General features: G+C 45.4%; 1 protein-coding gene across 3 annotated transcripts in view; it reads left to right on the top strand.

The window, feature by feature from the left end:
* The window catches only part of LOC128702320 (AT-rich interactive domain-containing protein 3B-like), a 221,708-nt gene that overhangs the window by 156,365 nt on the left and 39,167 nt on the right, over positions 1–26,176 (top strand). For all 3 annotated transcript variants that reach the window (XM_053796512.2, XM_053796513.2, XM_053796514.2), the window contains one exon: positions 24,598–24,781. In XM_053796512.2, coding sequence (XP_053652487.1) covers positions 24,598–24,781 — 184 coding nt within the window. The remainder of the gene's footprint in view (positions 1–24,597; positions 24,782–26,176) is intronic.

The raw sequence follows: 26,176 nt of genomic DNA on the forward strand, positions 1-26,176 counted from the left end.
CACTACTGTGGCTCCTCTGTCACTGTTCCATATACGACATTTTCTTTTCATCCCATTTTAAACATTCCGGCCTTTTCCGTCCTATCATGTTCTGTGTACTTCATATGTCGTAATCATGTCTCCACTGGTCCACATGTATTAGGCTTTATTCCTTTAGTATTTGCTAGTACATCGGACCACATAATCCTTGAACTATTATAGTAGTACACTTCTGGAACCTTCCTGAATCTCCATACTGGTGCTGAGTACTCTAAACAGTGTATAACGCCCTGAATGCAGCTCTTGAAATTACGTCTCGCACATACGAAGTTCTGAAGTTACTATGCACTTCCGGCGATATATTCAGTGTAATGTTTACCCTGAGGCCCTACTTATACATCACATGTATTTTTTTCTCCTTCCGTGCTGTATTTCACCCCCAGTCTTCCTCTCCACTAACCAATTCTTATACTTTTGCCCCTGTTTAGGTTGAACTACAGTAGGCACTTGTGTGGCTGTTTTGTACTGTAGCCTCTCCAGTCTTCCTGAAGCCAGCTCCTGTTCTCGACTGCTCTTATTATCCTTCATTACTTCCACTTGAACGGCAAACAACAATACAAAAGATTATTTTTTAAGAACATATGGAGTATTGCAGTAGGCCTACTGACCCAAGGGTCGTTTACATATATCAGGAATAACAGTGATTCTAGTTGTGATCCGTGGGGAACCCCACAAGTTATCCTATCCCATTCTGACGCTTCGTAAGGTTGAAGGAGAGGAAGTGTGGCTAAGGTTGAAGGAGTGGAAGTGTAGCTACGGTTGAAGGAGAGGAAGTGTGGCTAAGGTTGAAGGAAAGGAAGTGTGGCTACGGTTGAAGGAGGGGAAGTGTGGCTACGGTTGAAAGAGAGGAAGTGTGGCTAAGGTTGAAGGAGTGGAAGTGTAGCTACGGTTGAAGGAGAGGAAGTGTGGCTACGGTTGAAGGAAAGGAAGTGTGGCTACGGTTGAAGGAGAGGAAGTGTAGCTACGGTTGAAGGAGAGGAAGTGTAGCTACGGTTGAAGGAGAGGAAGTGTAGCTACGGTTGAAGGAGAGGAAGTGTGGCTACGGTTGAAGGAGAGGAAGTGTAGCTACGGTTGAAGGAGAGGAAGTGTAGCTACGGTTGAAGGAGAGGAAGTGTAGCTGCGGTTGAAGGAGAGAAAGTGTAGCTACGGTTGAAGGAGAGGAAGTGTGGCTACGATTGAAGGAGAGGAAGTGTGGCTACGGTTGAAGGAGAGGAAATGTGGCTACGGCTGAAGGACAAAAGGAAGAGTGGCTATGGTTGAAGGGGAAGAGGAAGGGTGGCTCGAGTTGAAGTAGATTTTTTTTTATTGCTAAGGGTGAAGGTAAGGGGAGGGAGGCTAAGGGGAGGATGGTGAACTCTGGAAACCGGTAACAGGTATACTGAAGGGAGGGAGGGAGGGAGGGAGGGAGAGAGAGAGAGAGAGAGATATTATTGTAACATCATAAGAGACACTGATACTTCTTGGTTTAGAAAGACACGTAAGCAAACACTATGACATATTTATTAGAAAACGTTTCGGTCCTGGGACCTTGATCACTTCTAACATACAGAGGTAGAAAGGCATTATATATATAGGCGGAGAGTGAGGTGTGTCGCACGTGACCTGAGGAATGTCATAAGAACATAAGAATGGAGGAACACTGTAGAAGGCCTACTAGCCCATGCGAGGCAGGTCCTCGCATGGGCCAGTAGGCCTTCTGCAGTGTTCCTCCATTCTTATGTTCTTATGACATTCCTCAGGTCACGTGCGTCACATCTCACTCTCCGCCTATATATATAATGTCTTTCTACCTCTGTATGTTAGAAGTGATCAAGGTCCCAGGACCGAAACGTTTTCTAATAAATATGTCATAGTGTTTGCTTACGTGTCTTTCTAAACCAACTTGTCGGTATTTATTACCAAGGTTTATACCACTGATACTTCTTACCCAAGACTGGTGTTTTCTTATACTGTACTAGAGTTTTCTAACACTGGATGCCACCCACGACAGTCGGTAGTTATCTATTTATACATACAGGTGGGCGAGGGTAGGGGGCAGCAGAGGCGTAAAGAAACATGCCCACACGTTTCTCTTCACCAGGGTATCTAACTCATGACCTTGCTATTGTGACTCGAATGCTCTCTCACCAGTGAGCTACGAGGCACTCAGAGCGGACTTGAAGGAGGGAAGGCGGCTAAGAGTGAAGGTAGAGGGAGGGTATGGGTGATGGAATGAGGAAGGTTGAGGGAGGGGTTGCCCAACACTGGTCACCAGCCTCCACCTTGTATAACACCAAGACGGCATTAATGGTTTTAATTTTAGGTAATGACAGGGTAGTCTTCCCTCCCTTGGTGAGGGTCCTGCCGCCCATTGCCATCTCTTGCCACTCACTGCCGCCCACTGCCGCCCACTGCCGTTCACTACCATTTACTGTTATCCCCTGCCACTCACCGCCGTTCACTACTACTTATTGCTATCCCCTGCCATTCACTGCCTCTCTCTGCCACCCACTGCCGTTCGCTACCATTTACTGCTATTCCTTGCCGCTCGCTGCCTCCCGCTGCCGCCCACTGCCTCCCGCCGTGAAGGTCCAGAGGGAAGACTGATCTATCTGTAGTGATCGTGACTGAGGCATGACAGCCAAGTCTTCTTGATCCTAACCTCATGTCCTCTCATGCCCACAAGGAAACCCCTACACCCACGCACAGACATCACCACAAGACCACTGGGATCACTATAGAACCCCAGACATTAACCACTGGGATTACTATAGAACCCCAGACATTACCAGAAGACCACTGGGATTACTACAGACCCCAGACATTACCACAAGACCACTAGGATTACTACAGACCCCAGACATTACCACAAGACCACTGGGATTACTACAGACCCCAGACATTACCAGAAGACCACTGGGATTACTACAGACCCCAGACATTACCACAAGACCACTAGGATTACTACAGACCCCAGACATTACCACAAGACCACTGGGATTACTACAGACCCCAAACATCACCACGAGACCACTGGGACCATTTTATTATCCCCAGACATCATCACAAGATCACTGGGATCTAACAGGATCCCAGACATCACTACAAGATCATTGGGATCACTAATAGGACCCCAGACATCACCCAAAGACCACTGAGATCACTAACAGGGCCAGAAACATCAACAAAAGACCCTGTTTGATTTTAAACGATGGTACCCTGTTTGATTTTAAACGATGGTACCCTGTTTGATTTTAAACGATGGTACCCTGTTTGATTTTAAACGATGGTACCCTGTTTGATTTTAAACGATGGTACCCTGTTTGATTTTAAACGATGGTACCCTGTTTGATTTTAAACGATGGTACCCTGTTTGATTTTAAACGATGGTACCCTGTTTGATTTTAAACGATGGTACCCTGTTTGATTTTAAACGATGGTACCCTGTTTGATTTTAAACGATGGTACCCTGTTTGATTTTAAACGATGGTACCCTGTTTGATTTTAAACGATGGTACCCTGTTTGATTTTAAACGATGGTACCCTGTTTGATTTTAAACGATGGTACCCTGTTTGATTTTAAACGATGGTACCCTGTTTGATTTTAAACGATGGTACCCTGTTTGATTTTAAACGATGGTACCCTGTTTGATTTTAAACGATGGTACCCTGTTTGATTTTAAACGATGGTACCCTGTTTGATTTTAAACGATGGTACCCTGTTTGATTTTAAACGATGGTAAAATTGATACATTACCATCTTTCCTCTCCCTCTCTCTCCCCCTCTTACCCTCCCTCTCTTTTAAAGAGTTCAAGAAACGCGCAGGGACTGACAGATGAAGGTAGAGAAGTGAAAGAGCGAGACATATCTGTGAGATACTTCACTGGTAAGAGAGCCCGACATCTGCAGGTCGACCGTAAAGATAGCTCCCCGACAGCATTGTCTCACAGGGACACACGCTGATGCGGCTCCTCGCTGAGAGGTCACCCTCAGCGGCCTGGTCACTGAACAGAGGAAAATGTAAAATTGAGAGATTAAATTAAGAAAAAGGAGAGTTGTGCACAAGACAGTGGAACCATAACATTGTGGTGCACAAGACAGTGGAACCATAACAAACATTGTGGTGCACAAGACAGTGGAACCATAACAAACATTGTGGTGCACAAGACAGTGGAACCATAAACATTGTGGTGCACAAGACAGTGGAACCATAACATTGTGGTGCACAAGACAGTGGAACCATAACAAACATTGTGGTGCACAAGACAGTGGAACCATAACAAACATTGTGGTGCACAAGACAGTGGAACCATGACAGACATTGTGGTGCACAAGACAGTGGAACCATAACAAACATTGTTTTGCACAAGACAGTGAAACCATAACAAACATTGTGGTGCACAATACAGTGGAACCATAAACATTGTGGTGCACAAGACAGTGGAACCGTAAACACTGTTGTGCACAAGACAGTGGAACCATCACAAACATTGTGGTGCACAAGACAGTGGAATCATAATAAACAGTGTGGTGCACAAGACAGTGGAATCATAATAAACACTGTGGTGCACAAGACAGTGAAACCATAACAAACACTGTGGTGCACAATACAGTGGAACCATAACAAACATTGTGGTGCACAATACAGTGGAACCATAACAAACATTGTGGTGCACAATACAGTGGAACCAAAACATTGTGGTGCACAATACAGTGGGACCATAAACATTGTGGAGCACAAGACAGTGGAACCGTAAACACTGTGGTGCACAAGACAGTGGAACCATAACAAACATTGTGGTGCACAATACAGTGGAACCATAACAAACATTGTGGTGCACAATACAGTGGAACCATAAACATTGTGGTGCACAATACAGTGGAACCATAACAAACATTGTGGTGCACAAGACAGTGGAACCATGACAAACATTGTGGTGCACTAGACAGTGGAACCATAACATTGTTTTGCACAAGACAGTGAAACCATAACAAACACTGTGGTGCACAAGACAGTGGAACCATAGCAAACACTGTTGTGCACAAGACAGTGAAACCATCACAAACACTGTTGTGCACAAGACAGTGGAACCATCACAAACACTGTTGTGCACAAGGCAGTGGAACCATAGCAAACACTGTTGTGCACAAGACAGTGAAACCATAAACACTGTGGTGCACAAGACAGTGGAACCATCACAAACACTGTTGTGCACAAGGCAGTGGAACCATAGCAAACACTGTTGTGCACAAGACAGTGAAACCATCACAAACAATGTTGTGCACAAGACAGTGGAACCATCACAAACACTGTTGTGCACAAGACAGTGGAACCATAGCAAACACTTGTGCACAAGACAGTGGAACCATAATAAACACTTGTGTACAAGACAGTGGAACCATAATAAACACTTGTGTACAAGACAGTGGAACCATAATAAACACTGTGGTGCACAAGACAGTGGAACCATCACAAACACTGTGGTGCACAAGACAGTGGAACCATCACAAACACTGTGGTGCACAAGACAGTGGAACCATCACAAACACTGTGGTGCACAAGACAGTGGAACCATCACAAACACTTGTGCACAAGACAGTGGAACCATCACAAACACTGTGTGCACAAGACAGTGGAACCATAGCAAACACTGTTGTGCACAAGACAGTGGAACCATAGCAAACACTGTTGTGCACAAGACAGTGGAACCATCACAAACACTGTGGTGCACAAGACAGTGGAACCATCACAAACACTGTGGTGCACAAGACAGTGGAACCATCACAAACACTGCAACTGCCACGAACATCAGTGAAACCATAACACGAACTACGATGCAAATAACCCGCACATAGGAGAATCTTATGACGACGTTTTGGTCCGACGTGGACCATTTACAAATGTGACTTGTAAATGATCCAAGTTGGACCAAAATGTGGTTATGCACTCCTATGTGCGGGTTATTTGTGTACTGTTCCAGTCACGACATTGTTCCCTTTTGTTCATCACCACTACTAATAGTACCACCAACAATGTCATCGTTAATAACAGCAAAAACACCAAACACAGAACAAACTCCTACACTAATGTCAAGAAAAACACGAACATGATGTTTTCTTATGGTGCTTCGGGGAATCATCGCCCCCGCGATCAGGTCCGTGAAAAGCCTCCTTGCGTGGCTGCCTTTTAAGTCAGACGCTGGTGCGGTCAGCTAGCAATCCGACGTTGGCACCACAGCCTGAATGATCTAGAAATAGATTGCAAGAACTAAAAGTTTCCTCTTGGGCTGTGTTGCTAGCACCAACAGATTGACTGGTCAGGTCATCAACCCATAGGCCTGGCTGGGATCGGGCCGAAGGGCTATAACCCCCCCCTTCCCCCGAAACCAACAGGTATGACAGGAGTCTATTGGTAATTAGACTTATAGCTGAAGGCAGGTCACCGGAAAGCCTTTATTTTTTATGCTTAATGAGCCATCTCTTAAGTATTTAAAACCATAAGAAAGGAGGAACACTGCAGCAGGCCTATTGGCCCATACCAACAAAAATTATTTACCCAACCCATTTTCAATGCTATCCAAGGAATAAGCATTGATAACCCAGTTAACTCACGAGAAAGTCCCACTCAAATCCAACCCATCTCATTCATATATTTATCTAACCTACTATATGCTTTACATTTGGGACCATTCTGTAGCGTCTCAGTGGCTCCCATATATCTTCACTGTCAAATACCACTAGCAAGGTCGCTCAGTGTAGTTTAGAAAGTTCAAACACCCGTGAAGCTCAACATTTTAATGTAAATGAAACTTAGTCATGTGCAAACCTTGGTCATATGCTGTGTAGGTAGTAGTAGTTGAAAGAGCAGCTGTGGGGGGACGGTGGTTGCTTAATAGCGCATCTGCGCCATTAGCTGGAACCTCGTGGGAGACTCTAGAGTCGTTAGCGTGTGTTACTCCTGTGTAGAGTGGTGAGTGGAGGTGGGATAGGTGTTAGTGGGAGTAGATGTGAACGTGGGGAAAGAGAAAGTATGGTTATTGGTGGGGATAGATAGATAGATAGATAGAGTGAGAGAGAGAGAGTGAGAGTGAGAGAAGGAGAGAGAGAGAAGGAGAGAGAGAGAGAGAGAGAGAGAGAGAGAGAGAGAGAGAGAGAGAGAGAGAGAGTATTCAGTAGCCCCGACAGCGTCAAAGTCACTAAAGTCAGACACTTCAGAAGCACGTAAGTTGTCCTCCAAGATTTGTTAAGTTATACCATGAATTAAGGAAAGATCCTAGACTTCACCTTACGAAACAGACAACGCAAATGCAATAGTAATTATGGACAAGGTAGACTATAGTGGAAAAAATGAACATGTTATTAGAAGACTAGGGAATTTACGTGCCCCTTAACTGGAGAAACCTACGGACTCAACACCCAGAATTTCAGTGTCTCCGCCCTGTGCACCCAAAATGTTAACCTGTATCCCCTTCCAGTGGTCACCTCCCCGCGGTCTGGGACCAGAACAGGCCTCCAGTTAAAGAGGAACATAAGAATGGAAGGCTACTGCAGCAGACCCATTGGTCCATACTTGGCAGGTCTTTCTCAAATTCCATCCTTCTCACTAATGCATCTGTCCAACTATTTCTTAACACCACCCAAGGTATTAGCTTCAATAAGCCTATTAACTCTCGTACGAATATACCATTACGTCTCTATCTGCTGAAGGTGTCTGACGAGCCACATTATAAGGGCTACGTGGGCCTGCGGTCTGCTAGCAGCAACAGCCTGGTTGAGAAGGTGATTCACCAGTAAGCTTGACTCTCAGGATACGACGGTAGAAGCCGCCTCGAAACCAGTCACAAACATGTCAAACATGTATATTGATTACCACGGATTTTTAGAAGTGACTAAATTTAGTATCATTTTTCTCTCGTCACTTCTCTTCCCAGTTTTCACACTTAAAGCCGACAGACTGATCGATCCGGCCAGAAACCAGAAGACCTGGTATGATACCGGGACGCGGGCCTCCGGAAGCGACTACAGGTAACCTCCTTAGTCTACCTACCTCCCTCCCTATTCTCCTTCCCTCCTGCCTTACCCTACCCACTTCTTCATTCTCTTTCCCACCTCCTTAATCTACCTCTCTGCGCTTCCTGCTGTCCATCTCATATAGACTAGTAATTACCATCTTGCTGGCGAGGTTCTGTCAAACTACAGGCATCACACGTCGTTTGGTGAGGCTGTGTGAGAGGACCGCGGGAGGGAGAGGGTAATGTGAGGGGCGCGGGGGATGGAGGAGTTAAGGGACGGAGGAGGGAAGATAGGGCAGTTATGGAGAGGGAGACGACGGAGAGGCATAGAGGCAGGTTGAAAACCGTAATTAATGCTGACCTTAATTGGTTGGACATCAGCCTAAGAGTATATTGTGGCATTACAGGTCAGGTGGTGATCTACCTACCTGGAGGGTGTTCTGAGGGTCAACGTCCCCCCCCCAGGCCTCCCGGTGGATTAAGGCCTGATCAACCAGGCTGTTACTGCTGACCGCACGTAATCCAACGTATGAACCACAGCCCGGCTGATCGGGTACTGACTTCAGGTATCTGTCCAGCTCCTTCTTGAAGTCAACCAGGGGTCTACTGGTAATTCCTCTTATGCCTGGTGGGAGGCTGTTGAACAGTCTTGGGTCTCGGACCCTTACTGTGTTTTTTCTTAGTTTACTCAGGGTGTCCCTACTTTTCATTAGGGCATGTAACTAACGAGCGTGTACAGTGGTGTAGTAGGTTCAACACCTAATTCAGTGACTAAAAATGCAATTCAGCTGCGTATTTACAACACTGCACAAGAAACTTAACCACCTCCTCCCCCTGTCACCCTTCCGTCTCTCCTCCCTTCTCCCTCACCCCTCTTACTTTCGAGGCTAACTTAATTCTGCAGGTGTTGACTGGAACGGTAGTTGAGCTGTGCCGGAGATGAGTGCTGTACTGGGTTAATGCTAGGAATGGTACTGTGTTAAAGAGAGATGGGGGGTAGGTACAAGTGGTGCTGTGTTCGAGAAGCATCATCCTAGGAGAGGGAGACAATGTTGTTGTGTTGGGGGAGGGCAGTTCTGCGCTGTGCTGCCACCGCTGCGTGCTGTAATATCCGCCAAGCATATGTTTGCTGATGAAAATCTCGCGGCAGTAATTGAGGGTTGTAAATCAGAAACTGTTTATACACGTTTGTCTAAGTCAATGACCGAAGGTCCGGGAGCCGCTCTGCTGATGCTGTGGCAGCTCTACCGGTTGTACATACTGCATATTATTTATTATATTCACGCGGAAGCTCTAAACCTAAAGGGTCATACACCACTTGGAGAATGCGTGGTGATCTGGATCAAGAGGAAGGGTAGCTCTAATTTCTTGGGATCAAGAGCCCTTCACCGGTATCAAGATTTATATCGCAGTAGAGTTTTGCAAATTTGGTAAATGTGATAAAATATACTTTTTATAGGTTCTTGTAACCTAACAAAATCTACAAAATAGCGTTTATAAGTTGGCAAGTGGCGGGCACCAACAGCCTGGTCGATCAGGCCAGCAACCAGGTCTCGTTTGGTACCAGGCTATGGTTCATAAGTTGGCCTGCGTGCGGCTAGCGGTAACAGCTTGACTGATCTAGCAATGACCCACCAAGAGGCCTGGCACGGTACAAGGTCGCGAGGGTGTTGACCTCCTCTACAGCCTGGGGGACTTTGACCTCCCGGAAGTGACTAGAGGTTACCTACAGGAAGCGTTTAGAAATGGACGTTGGGAACCTCTTAAGAAAATATATGCAGTAAAATGAAGACAGGTTGTGGAGGTACAGTCTGTGTTGTTTGCAACACTGGTTATAGTAGCACTAAGTTAAATAATTATACTGATTATAATTTTTACAACAATGTTTGTTATAATGATTATTGTTGTGTCTGACGTACAACGTAAGTAGAGAACATTCACTGCTAGCATCCTTTCACAAATAAATTAACTATTGAGAATATTTATTAATTATTATTATTATTTTAATTTTTAGCATAATATTCATGAGAAGTGTTCAACCCGTCAAGGTGGTGCAGCTCCTGGGATATGTAAAATAACCAAGTTTCAGTCGAAGATGAAGGTGGATGCCACCAGCATCACGATACCCAAATTAAAGGAAGCGAGAATTAATACAAGCCCTGTGGACCCTTGAATGCAGGCATACCTTTGAAGAGTTTCATAAGAACATAAGAAAGGAGGAACACTGCAGCAGGCCTGTTGGCCCATATTAGGCAGGTCCTTTACAATTCATCCCACTAATAAAACATTTGCCCAACCCAATTTTCAATGCTACCCAAGAAATAAGCTCTGATGTGCAAGTTTCGAGAGTTTCTCTACTCTTTGAGCCCGGCCATGGGTCAGGCTTGTCTGGTGCTTGCCAGGGCCTGAAAGCTCTATCATAATCCACAGACTACCTAATAAATATTGGAGTGACTGGTTCCCCCCCATCTTCCTCTCACTGCAATGATTGTATTACAGCCTGGATGATCAGTAACTGGAGGACATTATCAGGTTACTTCTTGAAAATAGTTAAGGGGGGTTGTCCGTTAACAATACTACTAACATATCTTCACCAGGTGCCGGATCAACCAGGCTGTGATGGATATGTAGGAGCTGCGGGCCACCAGCAGCAACAGTCTGGTTGACCAGGCTAGCACCAGACAAACCTGGCCCATGGCCGGGCTCAGGGAGTAGAAAGAAAGACTCTTGACTACGTTGGTGATTTGACAGTCACTCTGTGACTTGATAAAGCCCACTGTTGGGGGCGAAACGTTGTCAATAAATGATCACATTATACTGCATTTGTGTTTAATTTTCCATAGGTTTTTTGGTGTAGACACACTTGGAGGCTCCTGGTGGCATCACGTGCTGCTGTACTGGTAAATAAACATGCAGTCATAGGTTATAAGCTGTGTGTAGTCGCACGCCAGCAGTGGACACCCACGGACACAATCTGTGACCCTGAGTCTAAGACACATCTACTTAAATAACACAACTTTTACGATGCTGTTAATGAGCTGTTGAGCAAGTCATCACATGGTCAAGACTCCTGCCAGGTGATTTTCCTCGACAAATTAATTAATAAGCTGTACTGTGACTACGAGGAGAGAAGACAAGTACACAACACACTGATAAGCTGAAGCTGCAATTAACGGCGTAGTTTTTACGGTCCTTGCTGCGAGAAGTTCACTGGCTACAACATTGTTGTTTATCTGAATAAACAGCTTAACGGAGCTCGAATTATTGTTGTGCTTAATAAGTTAGTTAAGAGTAAGCTGCCTCTCAGGACATATTTGATACCTGACATACCTGTTACATAAATACTTACTACTAGTTTCAAGGGTTCTTCTAACATACCTAGAGGCCAAACTTCCTTGTTGATTGATCAACAAGGCTGTCGCTGCTAGCCTCCCGCAGGCCTATACAGTAGGCATCACAACCCAACTGATCCTGAGCTTGTAATATCTAATGGTCCTGTTTCCTCCTTAAAACTTTTTTTATTTCAGATATATTTCTTATTTCTGCTGGTAAATGGAAGACAACTTACGTTGCCTGAGCTTATCCAAAAACTATTCCGAGAGTCACTGCTTCAGCGGTTCGATACCAGACCCACGTAGGTACCGCCACCATAATGATCAGGAACTTGAGGACTATGTCCAGCCCCCTCATGAATACAGGTAGGGTTAGGTAGGTTTGTCAGGAAACAGGACAAGTGTTTCCTGACGCGGGTTTTAGTCATATGATGACCCGCCGCTGGAGCTTTTGGTTCTCTGGCCGAGGCCTTCCTCTGGCTTACCCCTCCACCCCTTTAAAAAATTAAGGTTATAATTATAGCCATTTATTTTATTTCAAGAAGACAGCCAAGTGTCTGTTGATATGTATGAAGGGAGGGTGTTGAAGACTCCTGGTTCCCTTACACTTAGTGAGTTATCTCACTGTGCTCACTGCAATCTAACTTCTCTGCAGGTATTTTGCACAGGTTGCCGAGCCTCTTTCTATTAGTAATTTAATTTTCAGTTAAAGTGTTATCTATCAGTTACCTGTAAATTATCTACACTGTTATATTTACATTACCAGTGGATAACCTCATGATGACTCCTAGGACCCACCTCTTAGAGGAAGCTTGGCCAGTGAATAACGTCAAGATAACTCCTAGGACCCACCTCTTAGAGGAAGCTTGGCCAGTGAATAACGTCAAGATGACTCCTAGGACCCACCTCCTAGAGGAAGTTTGGCCAGTGAATAACGTCAAGATAACTCCTAGGACCCACCTCTTAGAGGAAGTTTGGCCAGTGAATAACGTCAAGATAACTCCTAGGACCCACCTCTTAGAGGAAGCTTGGCCAGTGAATAACGTCAAGATAACTCCTAGGACCCACCTCTTAGAGGAAGTTTGGCCAGTGAATAACGTCAAGATAACTCCTAGGACCCACCTCTTAGAGGAAGTTTAGCCAGTGAATAACGTCAAGATAACTCCTAGGACCCACCTCTTAGAGGAAGTTTGGCCAGTGAATAACGTCAAGATAACTCCTGGGACCCACCTCTTAGAGGAAGCTTGGCCAGTGAATAACGTCAAGATAACTCCTAGGACCCACCTCTTAGAGGAAGTTTAGCCAGTGAATAACGTCAAGATAACTCCTAGGACCCACCTCTTAGAGGAAGTTTGGCCAGTGAATAACGTCAAGATAACTCCTGGGACCCACCTCTTAGAGGAAGTTTGGCCAGTGAATAACGTCAAGATAACTCCTAGGACCCACCTCTTAAGAGGAAGTTTGGCCAGTGAATAACGTCAAGATAACTCCTAGGACCCACCTCTTAGAGGAAGCTTGGCCAGTGGTTCAGCACCTCTCTGGCGACTTTATCACACAAGTCAACTCAAGATGTCTACATGAGCTGAAACGTGTCTTACCCACACATTTATCTGACAGAGGCGTAGTAACGGTGGCCGGAATATTGGCGCAGTGGCTGTGGTGGTGCTGGAATACGTGGTGGTGGTGGTGGTGCTCAGAACATGGGTGGTGGTGCTCAGAACATGGGTGGTGGTACCCAGAACATGGGTGGTGGTACCCAGAACATGGGTGGTGGTACCCAGAACATGGGTGGTGGTACCCAGAACATGGGTGGTGGTACCCAGAACATGGGTGGTGGTACCCAGAACATGGGTGGTGGTACCCAGAACATGGGTGGTGGTACCCAGAACATGGGTGGTGGTACCCAGAACATGGGTGGTGGTACTCCGTTATGGAAAACTGGAGGAGATAATAACTAGAACAGAGTATACTACTGACTCCGGCCATACAATAGAGCGGAAAAATAATGTAAGGGACCTGGGAGTAGTAATGTCTGAGGATCTCACTTTCAAGGATCACAACAGTGCCACGATCGCACGTGCAAAGAAAATGATAGGATGGATAACGAGAACTTTCAAAACGAGAGATGCCAAGCCCATGATGATCCTTTTCAAATCACTTGTTCTCTCTAGGCTGGAATACTGCTGTACATTAACATCTCCATACAAAGCAGGTGAAATCGCAGATCTAGAGAGTGTACAGAGATCCTTCACTGCACGTATAAGTTCTGTCAAGCACCTTAACTACTGGGAACGCTTGGAAGCACTTGACTTGTACTCGTTGGAACGCAGGAGGGAGAGATATATCATAATCTACACTTGGAAAATCTTGGAAGGAATGGTCCCAAATCTGCACACAGAAATCACTCCCTACGAAAGTAAAAGACTGGGCAGGCGATGCAAAATGCCGCCAATAAAAAGTAGGGGCGCCATTGGTACACTAAGAGAAAACACCATAAGTGTCCGGGGCCCAAAACTGTTCAACAGCCTCCCATCAAGCATTAGGGGAATTGCCAATAAACCCCTGGTTGCCTTCAAGAGAGCTGGACAGATACCTAAAGTCAGTGCCGGATCAGCCGGGCTGTGGCTCGTACGTCGGACTGCGTGCGGCCAGCAGTAACAGCCTAGTTGATCAGGCCCTGATCCATCGGGAGGCCTTGTCATGGACCGGGCCGCGGGGGCGTTGATCCCCGGAATAACCTCCAGGTAACCTCCAGGTAACCCAGAACATGGGTGGTGGTAGCCAGAACATGGGTGGTGATACCCAGAACATGGGTGGTGGTGCCCAGAACACGGGTGATGTTGGTAGTGCCCAGAACATGAGTGGTGCTGGTGCCTAGAACATGGGTGATGGTGGTGGTGCCCAGAACACGGGTGGTGGTGGTGCCCACAACACGGGTACCGGGGCTGAACTGGCAACCAGACACGGCTTAATTTACATAATTATAATTTTGCATGGTAATGCACCGAGCGGTGACGTATACGTGATGGAGTGGCTGCCTAGCCTACCCACCTCAACCCCACCACCACCTGTCTAAACCTCACCTCAACCCCACCACCACCTGTCTAAACCTCACCTCAACCCCACCACCACCTGTCTAAACCTCACCTTAACCCCGCCACCTGCCTAAACCTCACCTCAACCCCACCACCTGTCTAAACCTCACCTCAACCCCACCACCTGTCTAAACCTCACCTCAACCCCACCACCTGTCTAAACCTCACCTCAACCCCACCACCTGTCTAAACCTCACCTCAACCCCACCACCTGTCTAAACCTCACCGCATCCCCATCATCACCTGTCTAAACCTCACTTGAACCCCATCCCCTACTTTAAACCTCACATCAACCACATTTTCACCTTATTTTAAACCTCACCTCAACCTCACTACTGTCTCAGCCTAAACCTCGCCTCATCCCCACTTCAGCTTCATTACAAACTAAAGGTAATATAAACCCCACCTCCTCTCTTCCTAAACCTAGCATAAACCCCAACTCGACCTGAAACTCTCATAACCCTTACCTCAAACTAAAACAAACCCCAATCTCAACCTCACATTGTTTTTAGATAACACAGAATCAACAAAATAAACATATAATAGTGATTTGCAAGAAATTAGGGATCATCCCTCTTCCTTCCCTTCCTCTTCCTTCTCTTCCTCTTCCTTCTCTTCCTCTTCCTTCCCTTCCTCTTCATTCCCTCCCTCTTCCTTCCCCATTCTTATTTATTATATTCAAGCTGTAAACTTGGATCCCAATATTCCAGACTCGGACCAGAGTAGAGACGCAACAATTTAGGAATCCAGACCCATAAATCGAAACCCGAAACTTGACACCCAGTACCCGAAGCCGGATCCAGGGAAAAAAAAAAAAAAGGTCACAGAAAAAAAAAGTCGCAACCTAACCCAATATGACTCTTTCCTAGGCAAAATTGTGACTTATTTTCCGGACACCCCGAAGCCAGTACCAAAACGCCCAATAATCGAGACCCGAGGCCAAGTGGATCCACCGTAACCTCAGCTTTTATGGATTAAGCAAAGCAAAAACGGACAAACTATTCTATAGATGTAGATTTAATGGAAGAAAACGAGGCGAAGATATCACTCTGGTCACGGACTGAGGGACGCAAACCTCTGCAGCCGACCAGGTTGCCTCACCACCCTCCTGCGAAGCTGTTTTAAAGGCGAGGTTGGCTCCTAGCTGAGAGGAGGCCGGGAGAAACACATGGCTAGCGTCAGAGACAATTTGTGATAGCTGGGGTAGAGCACCGTATGCGTGGCTGTGGTTACCTTTATAGGGGTAACTCAGGCCCATACCCCTTCCTACTACAAGGTTTCCACCAGTTAGGTTCAGGATACTATGGGAGTCTACAGTATATTATGAAACACTACGAGAGAGGTGCGAGCTTCTACACAACAAGAAGGGCAGCAAGTAGCAACTTCATTTTGACTGTGCTCTTCTCTAGAACATCACATCATCTGAGATCATTTATTCCTAGGATGACTCGAGTCTGGAACATGTTCATACAGAATAATGACATCAACGAAATAAAGTCAGTTGACCAAATGAAATCGCTGGCCCACATATTTACCTGGAGGTTATTCCGGGGATCAACGCCCCCGCGGCCCGGTCCATGACCAGGCCTCCCGATGGATCAGGGCCTGATCAACTAGGCTGTTACTGCTGGCCGCACGCAGTCCGACGTACGAGCCACAGCCCGGCTGATCCGGCACTGACTTTAGGTATCTGTCCAGCTCTCTCTTGAAGGCAGCCAGGGGTTTATTGACAATTCCCCTAATGCTTGATGGGAGGCTGTTGAACAGTTTTGGGCCCCGGACACTTATGGTGTTTTCTCTTAGTGTACCAATGGCGCCCCTACTTTTTATTGGCGGCATTTTGCATCGCATGGCTCCAACTTCATTCTGTTCCCTATTTGTATGTCTTATAACAATCAAAAGACGTTCAAATGAGATGATGACTAACAGCTTTTAACTTGTAAAGTTAGAAATCTTAACCTAACAATGTAAAAACCCTATGTGTGTGTGTGTGTGTGTGTGTGTGTGTGTGTGTGTGTGTGTGTGTGTGAGAGAGAGAGAGAGAGAGAGAGAGAGAGAGAGAGAGAGAGAGAGAGAGAGAGAGAGAGAGAGAGCAAGAGCAAGAAGCAAGAATAGGATGGAACACACGCAGCATGAAGAGACAAGGAGAAAGAGGAAGAATTTAGTGGTAATCCATTAAGCACTCTGTAATAGCTCTCTTAATGGGTTCTGGGATAATCGCCTCAGAAGCCCGGTCTCAGACCGAGCCTCCTAACTTAGAATAAAAATATATTAAAAGTAACAAAGGGAAAATAAAAATAAAAGTACACTGAATGTAAATGAAGGCTTGTATTAACAACTGATGTATACTGTACAAGACAGAAGTGACTAATAATCCTGTCACTGAGTAAAACCTATCAAGCCCCGTGGCTGCTTTCAAGAGGGAGCTGGACAGATACCTAAAGTCAGTGCCCGATCAGCCGGGCTGTGTTTCGTACGTTGGACTACGTGTGACCAACAGTAACAGCCGGGTTGATCAGGCCCTGATCCACCAGGAGCCCTGATCAAGGACTGGGCCGCCGGGGCGTTGTCCCCTAGAACTCTCCAGGTAGCAGCTTCTGTTCCACTCTTACGAGAGGACGGTAGTACATCCTTGGGTGGTAGTTGTTTACCAAGGTACACTCAGGTTCTCTATGATAAATTACAATACAATGAAGCAGCATCTGCTCTTGTTGCCACTTCCTCTGTTAAGAATTAAAGGAACCACGTTAGGTCGAGAATAAGAATTAACAAATGTTTCAGCACTACATACTTAATTGGCATTCTACTGATTATATATGTCTGGCGTTGTAGACAAGTACTATGTATTCTGATGCCGAATTTGCAGGTTCGAATCCTGCTGTGGACACAGATAATGTTTGTAAATAAGAGTGTAAGTGTGTGTGTGTGTGTATGTGTGTGTGTGTATGTGTGCGTGTGCGTGTAAGTTTATTCAGGTATACACGAATACAGTTACATAGATTATCATACATAGCAGCATATGTGTAGAGAACCTAGGATTACCCAAAAAAATCAGATAGTGACTTATTTCCATTGTGTGTGTGTCACACGGAGTGCATCAATACTTGAATCTTATCTTGTTTCATTCTCTCACAACCCTTGAGAAACTGTAAAAACTTGCCATATTTGTGTGTGTTGCCATAAACATACAGTACACAGTACTGTGGTCACTCTTGTGGCTTTCATTTCCCTCTCAAACACAACTTGTATTTAATGTTAGAGCTAAAATTTCTTCCTCGTTCGTGTTTGTTGATTGCGTTTTGTTATCCATGTTGAGTTGCGAACTGGAAAAATATCTCTAAATGTTTTTATCTACAGTATGTCTGCATGCATTTTTATTTTACTTCTGATCCGTACATACGAGTTCTGTTTTGCTTCTGTATGTTCAGTATCTATTTTCCACTTACAACTGTCTTCCCCTATACACTTTATATCCCATAAATTCTACACGGGATTTATTTCACACTTTCCTCTGTATATCTGGAAAGACAGAACGTGTCTTGGGGGTAAAGGTTTAGGGGCAGAGTGAATGGGGGAGTGAGGAGGATGAGTGAATGGGGGAGTGAGGAGGATGAGTGAATGGGGGAGTGAGGAGGATGAGTGAATGGGGGAGTGAGGAGGCTGAGTGAATGGGGGAGTGAGGAGGCTGAGTAGGGGATGAGGACAGTAGTGGCCAGCGCGGAACAAATGGATTACAGCGCTCCAGCGGGACACATGTTCCTCGTGGACTCCTCTTCAATTCCACTCTCAGCCCCTTCCCTTCTATCTTTATCTTTCACCCCAATCCGCTCCTCTCTCTCCTTCCTTTCCCCTTCCCAGTTACACAAGGCGCACACAAACAGGAGCTACAACCCGACCTCCACAAATACAAATACAAATTGGGAGTGGTATAAACCTTGGTAACAGATACCTGGAGTATACCTGGAGAGTTCCGGGGGTCAACGCCCCCGCGGCCCGGTCTGTGACCAGGCCTCAGGGTGAATCAGGGCCTGATCAACCAGGCTGTTACTGCTGGCCGCACGCTGGTTTATAAAGGCACGTGAGCAAACACTAGAAAACGTTTCGTTCCTGAAACCTTGATCACTTCACGTGTCTTTCTAAACCAAACTGGTGAGTAAACACACTCGCACACTGTTATAATAAGTTTATCTAGACACAGCAACATATAAGTTCAATTATCATAGTGTAAATTACCTAGGATGACCCATATCGAAGTGACTTATTTCTCATTGCTGTCCTTCAAAATATTTTTTTTAGACTCAGAGTTGTAGACAGATGGCCTGGAGAAAGCAAACTCTATACATACACAGCTTCAAGAACAGGCATGATAGCACTTTCCTTTAGCCACTCACCACTTCTTTTCCCTTACCCTTTCTGAATCGGCCTCCCTCACCTTCAAGGTTAATTAAGCAGGTAACTTGTGACCGCCAACAATGCAAGAGTTATTATGGACTGACCACCATATATCTTCCTCTCGTGTACTCGCTCGTGTCCTAATGTGTCCTCTCCTCTCCCTCCACAACCCTCCCTCCTGCTAAAGTGTGTCCTCTGTCCCTTGTAATTTTATTCAAGTACAGGTACACAAACACAGTTACATGAATTATCATACATAACAGCATATGTGTAGATTACCCAAGATAACCCAAAAAGTCAAAGTGACTTAATATTTCCTTGTAACCATCTTACTGTTTAAACCTTAAAAGTTAAAACAACTAAGGAATTCAACCGTGAGAAAAGCAGTTACAATAAAAGGATACATACATGTACTAGGAATAAGGTTAATTAAGATCTCGTGTTCTTTCATGCTCAATATTCTTTAGCGTCTTGTTCTCGCTACCTTTTCTGTACACTTTTGTCTGTTTTCTGCCTCTCCTGTCCTCGGTTTCTTGTTCTTATATCCTCTACATTCCTTCTCTATGGTCACGTGTGGTTACTCAGTGGTGTCTTGTTCTCCAATGATCATGTTCCATAACATGCTGCGAGGGGTCAGTAGCATGCTGTGTAGTAACAGGGTAGGGAGAGAGAGGGATAACAAGGGTAGGGGGATTATAAGTCAGGGAGACACCAGGATGAGGATGAGAGGTAGGGGGGTTAAATGAGACAGGTGAGAGTATATGGCAGTACATGTGGTGTGTGTGTGTGTGTGTGTGTGTGTGTGTGTGTGTGTGTGTGTGTGTGTGTGTGTGTGTGTGTGTGTGTGTGTACTCACCTAGTTGTGGTTGCAGGGGTCGATTCACAGCTCCTGGCCCCGCCTCTTCACTGGTCGCTACTGGGTCACTTTTCCTGTTCCATGCGCTTTATCATACCTCTTCTTAAAGCTGTGTGTGTGTGTCCTGTAGCTTGTTTGCTGGATGATTGTTTAATTATATATATATATAATTAAAAATTAATTCAATCTCTCTCTCTCTCTCTCTCTCTCTCTCTAATTCTAAAGTACAAATTCAACCAAGACCCCAATGGAAATAAGTCACTCTGTCTGACTTTTTTGGGTTATCCTAGGTTCTCTACACATATGCTGCTATGTATGATAATTCTATGTAACTGTATTTGTGTATACCTGAATAAACTTACTTATGAAGATAAAGCCGGGAAAAGAGGATAAGATAAATAAGAAAATACAGGGGATAAGAGAATAAATGAGATGATGAATAACCAAATATCAATGAAAAGAACAAGAAGCCAAAGAGGATAAGAGAATAAGACGAATACCAAAAACTGTGAGAATAAACAAAGAAGCAACAGCCACACAAGAGAGGAGACAATAATGATAATCGGCACGCTAGTCCCTCGCTAATTTGATCCCATGCTTTTAGCTCTCACCTGATTATATTACCTCACATTTACCTAAAATTTACCTCAATTTACCTCGTGTTTACCTAAAACTTTCCCAAATTTACAATAACAGGTGAATTTCGGACATTTGTCAATGAGGGTGAAGCGCCACGGTATCTGTAGCCAGAGAATTGGGTTAGTGAGCCAGAGAGAGAGAGAGAGAGAGAGAGAGAGAGACAGACAGACAGACAGACAGACAGACAGAGACAGACAGACAGACAGACAGAGAGAGAGAGAGAGAGACAGAGAGAGACAGAGACAGAGACAGAGAGAGAGAGACAGAGACAGAGACAGACAGACAGACACAGAGAGACAGACACACACACAATACCGTGACTGGAACAATACACAAATAACCACATGACTTTGTAAATGATCCAAGTCGGACCGAAACGTCTATGTGCAAGTTATTTGTGCATTAAAGTATAATTACTAAGACAAGTTACAGAAAAAAGCTAACTAGAAGCTCTATGCAGAGGGAAACGTTGTCTCAGCAGAAGTTTCTTTTGCAGCTGTTATCTTCCTCTTCATTAAAAAAAATCTTTGACAAGTGTGATCATGGTGTAATAGTGAGCAAAAATTAACTCAAGAGGAAATAACTGGAAAAGAGGCCTGTTTAATTTTCAGTTTGTTCAACCTAACTCAAAAAATACGCAAAGAAACCATACTGACATCTGTCGGAGATACGACAAACCTCAGAGCAAACCTCGGTATTGCGTACCATTAATCTAAGAACATTCAAAGAGGATGTAAACAAAGTCTTCCAGAGAAGCAAAAAGCAACAGGTGCAACATGGTTAAATTTCCGTTGCTCCGTTGTGGATAAAAATGAAGAAATAAGAAACGTAACAGCATGAACCGCACTGAAACTTCACATGAATTTAAGAGAATTATGGGTAACGCATTTCAAACAATTTTAAATTCAGCAAACCTATAAGGAAAATGATAGGCTAGGTAATAAGACAAATGTCAAACTAGTATTGATACTCTAGGACACTTCTCTCTTGACCGGATTATTGCTGTAAACTAGCATCGCCCTTTTAAAAGCAGCGAACTTTCACTGCCCATATCTGACGCCAGGCCTGGTCTCGGCCTGTCCTCAGACCGAGCCCTGAGGAAAGAAAAAAAACTTAAAAACTATTCACAAGTATGTACGAAATCTATCAAACTAAACACCCTGGAAAGCAGACAAAAGAGAATGTATAAAAATTTACACCCAGAAAATACTGGAAGGAATGATTCCGAATCTACACGCTAAAGTAACCCTCGCCACGGCGGTCTTCATATATATCAATATATAATTTACCAAACTGCAGCAGGCCAGAATTCGACTCCACGACACATTGTCCCGCCTCAAGAGACAACACAACTTGTGTCACCTTATTCAAACAAGAGGAGGCTGAAATTAATCCTTGAACATCCGCTGCCACGAGCGTCCTCGCAAAATGAACCAAGTCTAGTTCGCTATGCTCATGTTGTTTGTAGGATCGACGGAGTAGTGGACAGGGTGATACGTACGTTGTGTTGACTCTTGAGGCGGGAGAATGTATCGTGGGGTCGAATCCTGGCCTGTCGCAGTTTGGTAGATTATTCAATACCACTTGTTTCGAGGTTTCATTGATATATAAATATATATTCAACCAATTATCTGTTGGCTAGCATTGAAAATGGGTTGAGCAAATATTTTTGTTAGTGGGTTTGGGTTTGAGAAGAACCTGTCAAGCATGGGGCCATTAGGCCTGCTGCAGTGTTCCTCCTTTCTTACGTTCTCATCTTAACCACAGCAGCACCGTCGTACCTCAGGCACCCAGTTCACCAGGAGGGCCGCCATGATATCTGGTCAAATTACAGGTTCCAGCGTCTTGACTTGAGAGTTGATGATACACAATTTATCCAGTAATTTGGAGCTTGGTGGTCATCAAGTAGAAGGATGAGTAACTAGGAAGCAGCTAGCAGGCGTGACGAGGGCGGGTGTGGGCGTGATAATGGACGGAGATAGTGATCGAGCAGGTAGCTTTATAGTGACAATGTTGCAAGAGTATAGCAGTGATAGTGACGATGATAGGGCAAGGTGGTGATGGTGACGATGATGGCAGGGCAAGATAGTGATGGACTAAGGCAGAAGAAATTCTCATTCATTCGATTTCTTTCTCTCTCTCTCTCTCTCTCTCTCTCTCTCTCTCTCTCTCATACGACAATCATTATTTATTTACTGTTTACTGACTGTTCAACAGCCTCCCACCAGCCATAAGGGGCATTACCAATAGACCCCTGGTTGTCTTCAAAAGGGAGCTGGACAGATAACTAAAGTCGGTGCCGGATCAGCCGGGCTGTGGTTCGTACGTTGGACTACGTGTGGCCAGCAGTAACAGCCTCGTTGATCAGACCCTGATCCACCGGGACGCCTGGTCGTGGACCGGGCCGCGGGGGCGTGAACCCAGGAATACCCTCCAGGTAGACTCCAGGTAGTATTCATAAATATCTGAGTCAAAGTTATTACTTATTAACCAATTAATGAGGCGTCACTATCACAGAATAATAACCAGTAAGGCTCCGTCACTGAGGGTGAAGTTTGTAACGTGACACGCAAGGTAAATCACCATAGATAACAAAAAGGCACAATACCGTGACTGGAACAATACACAAATAACCCGCACATAAAAGAGAGAAGCTTACGACAACGTTTCGGTCCGACTTGGACCATTGACAAAGTCACCTTTGACTTTGTCAATGGTCCAAGTCGGACCGAAACGTTGTCGTAAGCTTCTCTCTTTTATGTGCGGGTTATTTGTGTAAATGACCATAGCATGGTATGGGGTCGTCTAGTTAATCTTGAGTTCTTTTATGGCTCCATACCTAATGTCGCGGACTTCCGGTGGAGTTTTTGTTTGTATTGTTACTTGTTACACATTTCCAGTTTTTTTACATCAATTATAATTAGGCGTATTTTAGCAGGAGTAATGGCGTGTAATGACTCCAGAAAAGCATGATTTGGTAGATTGTTGGATGGTATTTAGAAATGTAAGAAAAAAGGGAACAGGGAGCATGTGTAGCCCTGGATATGGCCACAACTAGCGGCCATATCCAGGTAGTCAGAGATATAGCCACAACTGGCCAGCAATTTCGGACAGAATCTGAAACATGACAACTGTTGTCATTCATCAACTTAGGCACACTACTTAGAGCATTGAAACCTATCATATACCTTTGATTGGTTTCGAGACTTCCTACTCCAGCAGCCCGGCCCTGGATCAGACTTGTCTAGAGCTTGCCTGGTCAAACAGGATGGCCGCTGGCCCACGCATCCATCACAGCCTGGTTATTATTATTATAATAAAAAAGAAGCGCTAAGCCACAAGGACTATACAGCGCTGCTCACAGCCTGGTTGATCTGGCATTTGGTGGAGGTAATTGTCAAGTTTCTTCTGTAAGCCTTTTACACTTGTCCCTTCAGTTATCTTTTTCCAGTATGTTAAGGCAATGTGCAGATCTGGGGCCAGGCCGTCGTACTTTTCCCCGTATTATGTCCTCCATTCCAGGACTCTGAGGCATTTCCAGTAATTTAAATGCTATACTGGCCTGCGTCTACATGTTGGTAAGTGAGGGAGGTTGTATTTACTGGCTTTCCATGGCAGGCCTACAGTAATTATTCACACAGACGGCGGAGCTGGATTGATATTGCCTCAGCAACTACTGCCTTTGCCCGCCATCATTCCTGCCGCCTGCTACCCACCACCCCCCAGCTAGTCCATATTGCCAGCGGCACTAATTGTTGTTAGTCCATTAATAACAGTGACGCTCCGGCATCACCGGCACTTCATTTGTCACTCGTAGCACGTTTGATGACCCACACAAGTTGGCACCCCAGTGATGGTGGTGGCACCTCAGTGATGGTGGTACCCTAGTGATGGTGGTGGCACCTCAGAGATGGCACCCCAGTGACGGTGGTGGTGGCACCTCAGAGATGGCACCCCAGTGATGGTGGTGGTGGCACCCCAGTGATGGTGGTACCCTAGTGATGGTGGTGGCACCTCAGAGATGGCACCCCAGTGATGGTGGTGGTGGCACCTCAGTTTGTGATGCTGGTTTGTTTCTGATGTCCATCAGTAACACTCTTTCCCGCCCATCAGATACACTATCACAGCAGGACACCACCAACCCCCACTCTCTCCCGCCCATCAGGTGCAATTATAACCAAGAGCCTTTACACTACACTGTCCTGCCCATCAGGATCAAGCAGCACTAACCCCACTCTCTCCTGCCCATCAGGTACGCCCATCAACCGGTTGCCCATCATGGCCAAGCAGGTCCTGGACCTCTACGAACTCTACAACCTTGTGGTGGCTCGTGGTGGTCTGGTCGATGTTATTAACAAGAAACTCTGGCAAGAGATTATCAAGGGTCTGAAACTACCTTCTTCTATCACCAGTGCCGCCTTCACTCTCAGAACACAGTAAGTGTCACCTTCACTCTCAGAACACAGTAAGTGTCACCTTCACTCTCAGAACACAGTAAGTGTCACCTTCACTCTCAGAACACAGTAAGTGTCACCTTCACTCTCAGAACACAGTAAGTGTCACCTTCACTCTCAGAACACAGTAAGTGTCACCTTCACTCTCAGAACACAGTAAGTGTCACCTTCACTCTCAGAACACAGTGTCACCTTCACTCTCAGAACACAGTGTCACCTTCACTCTCAGAACACAGTAAGTGTCACCTTCACTCTCAGAACACAGTAAGTGTCACCTTCACTCTCAGAACACAGTAAGTGTCACCTTCACTCTCAGAACACAGTAAGTGTCACCTTCACTCTCAGAACACAGTAAGTGTCACCTTCACTCTCAGAACACAGTAAGTGTCACCTTCACTCTCAGAACACAGAAAGTGTCACCTTCACTCTCAGAACACAGTAAGTGTCACCTTCACTCTCAGAACACAGTAAGTGTCACCTTCACTCTCAGAACACAGTAAGTGTCACCTTCACTCTCAGAACACAGTGTCACCTTCACTCTCAGCACAGTGCCACCTTCACTCTCAGAACACAGTGTCACCTTCACTCTCAGAACACAGTGTCACCTTCACTCTCAGAACACAGTGTCACCTTCACTCTCAGAACACAGTGTGACCTTCACTCTCAGAACACAGTGTCACCTTCACTCTCAGAACACAGTGTCACCTTCACTCTCAGAACACAGTGTCACCTTCACTCTCAGAACACAGTAAGTGTCACCTTCACTCTCAGAACACAGTGTCACCTTCACTCTCAGAACACAGTAAGTGTCACCTTCACTCTCAGAACACAGTGTCACCTTCACTCAGAACACAGTAAGTGTCACCTTCACTCTCAGAACACGGTAAGTGTCACCTTCACTCTCAGAACACAGTAAGTGTCACCTTCACTCTCAGAACACAGTAAGTGTCACCTTCACTCTCAGAACACAGTGTCACCTTCACTCTCAGCATAGTGCCGCCTTCACTCTCAGAGCACAGTGTCACCTTCACTCTCAGAACACAGTGTCACCTTCACTCTCAGCATAGTGCCGCCTTCACTCTCAGAACACAGCAAGTGTCACCTTCACTCTCAGAACACAGCAAGTGTCACCTTCACTCTCAGCACAGTGCCACCTTCACTCTTAGAACACAGTGTCACCTTCACTCTCAGCATAGTGCCGCCTTCACTCTCAGAACACAGTGTCATCTTTACTCACAGAACAGTGTCACCTTCACTCTCAGAACAGTGTCACCTTCACTCTCAGCACAGTGCCACCTTCACTCTTAGAACACAGTGTCACCTTCACTCTCAGAACAGTGTCACCTTCACTCTCAGAACAGTGTCACCTTCACTCTC

This window comes from Cherax quadricarinatus, chromosome 80, assembly GCF_038502225.1.
Source record: "Cherax quadricarinatus isolate ZL_2023a chromosome 80, ASM3850222v1, whole genome shotgun sequence".
NCBI lineage: Eukaryota > Metazoa > Arthropoda > Malacostraca > Decapoda > Parastacidae > Cherax > Cherax quadricarinatus.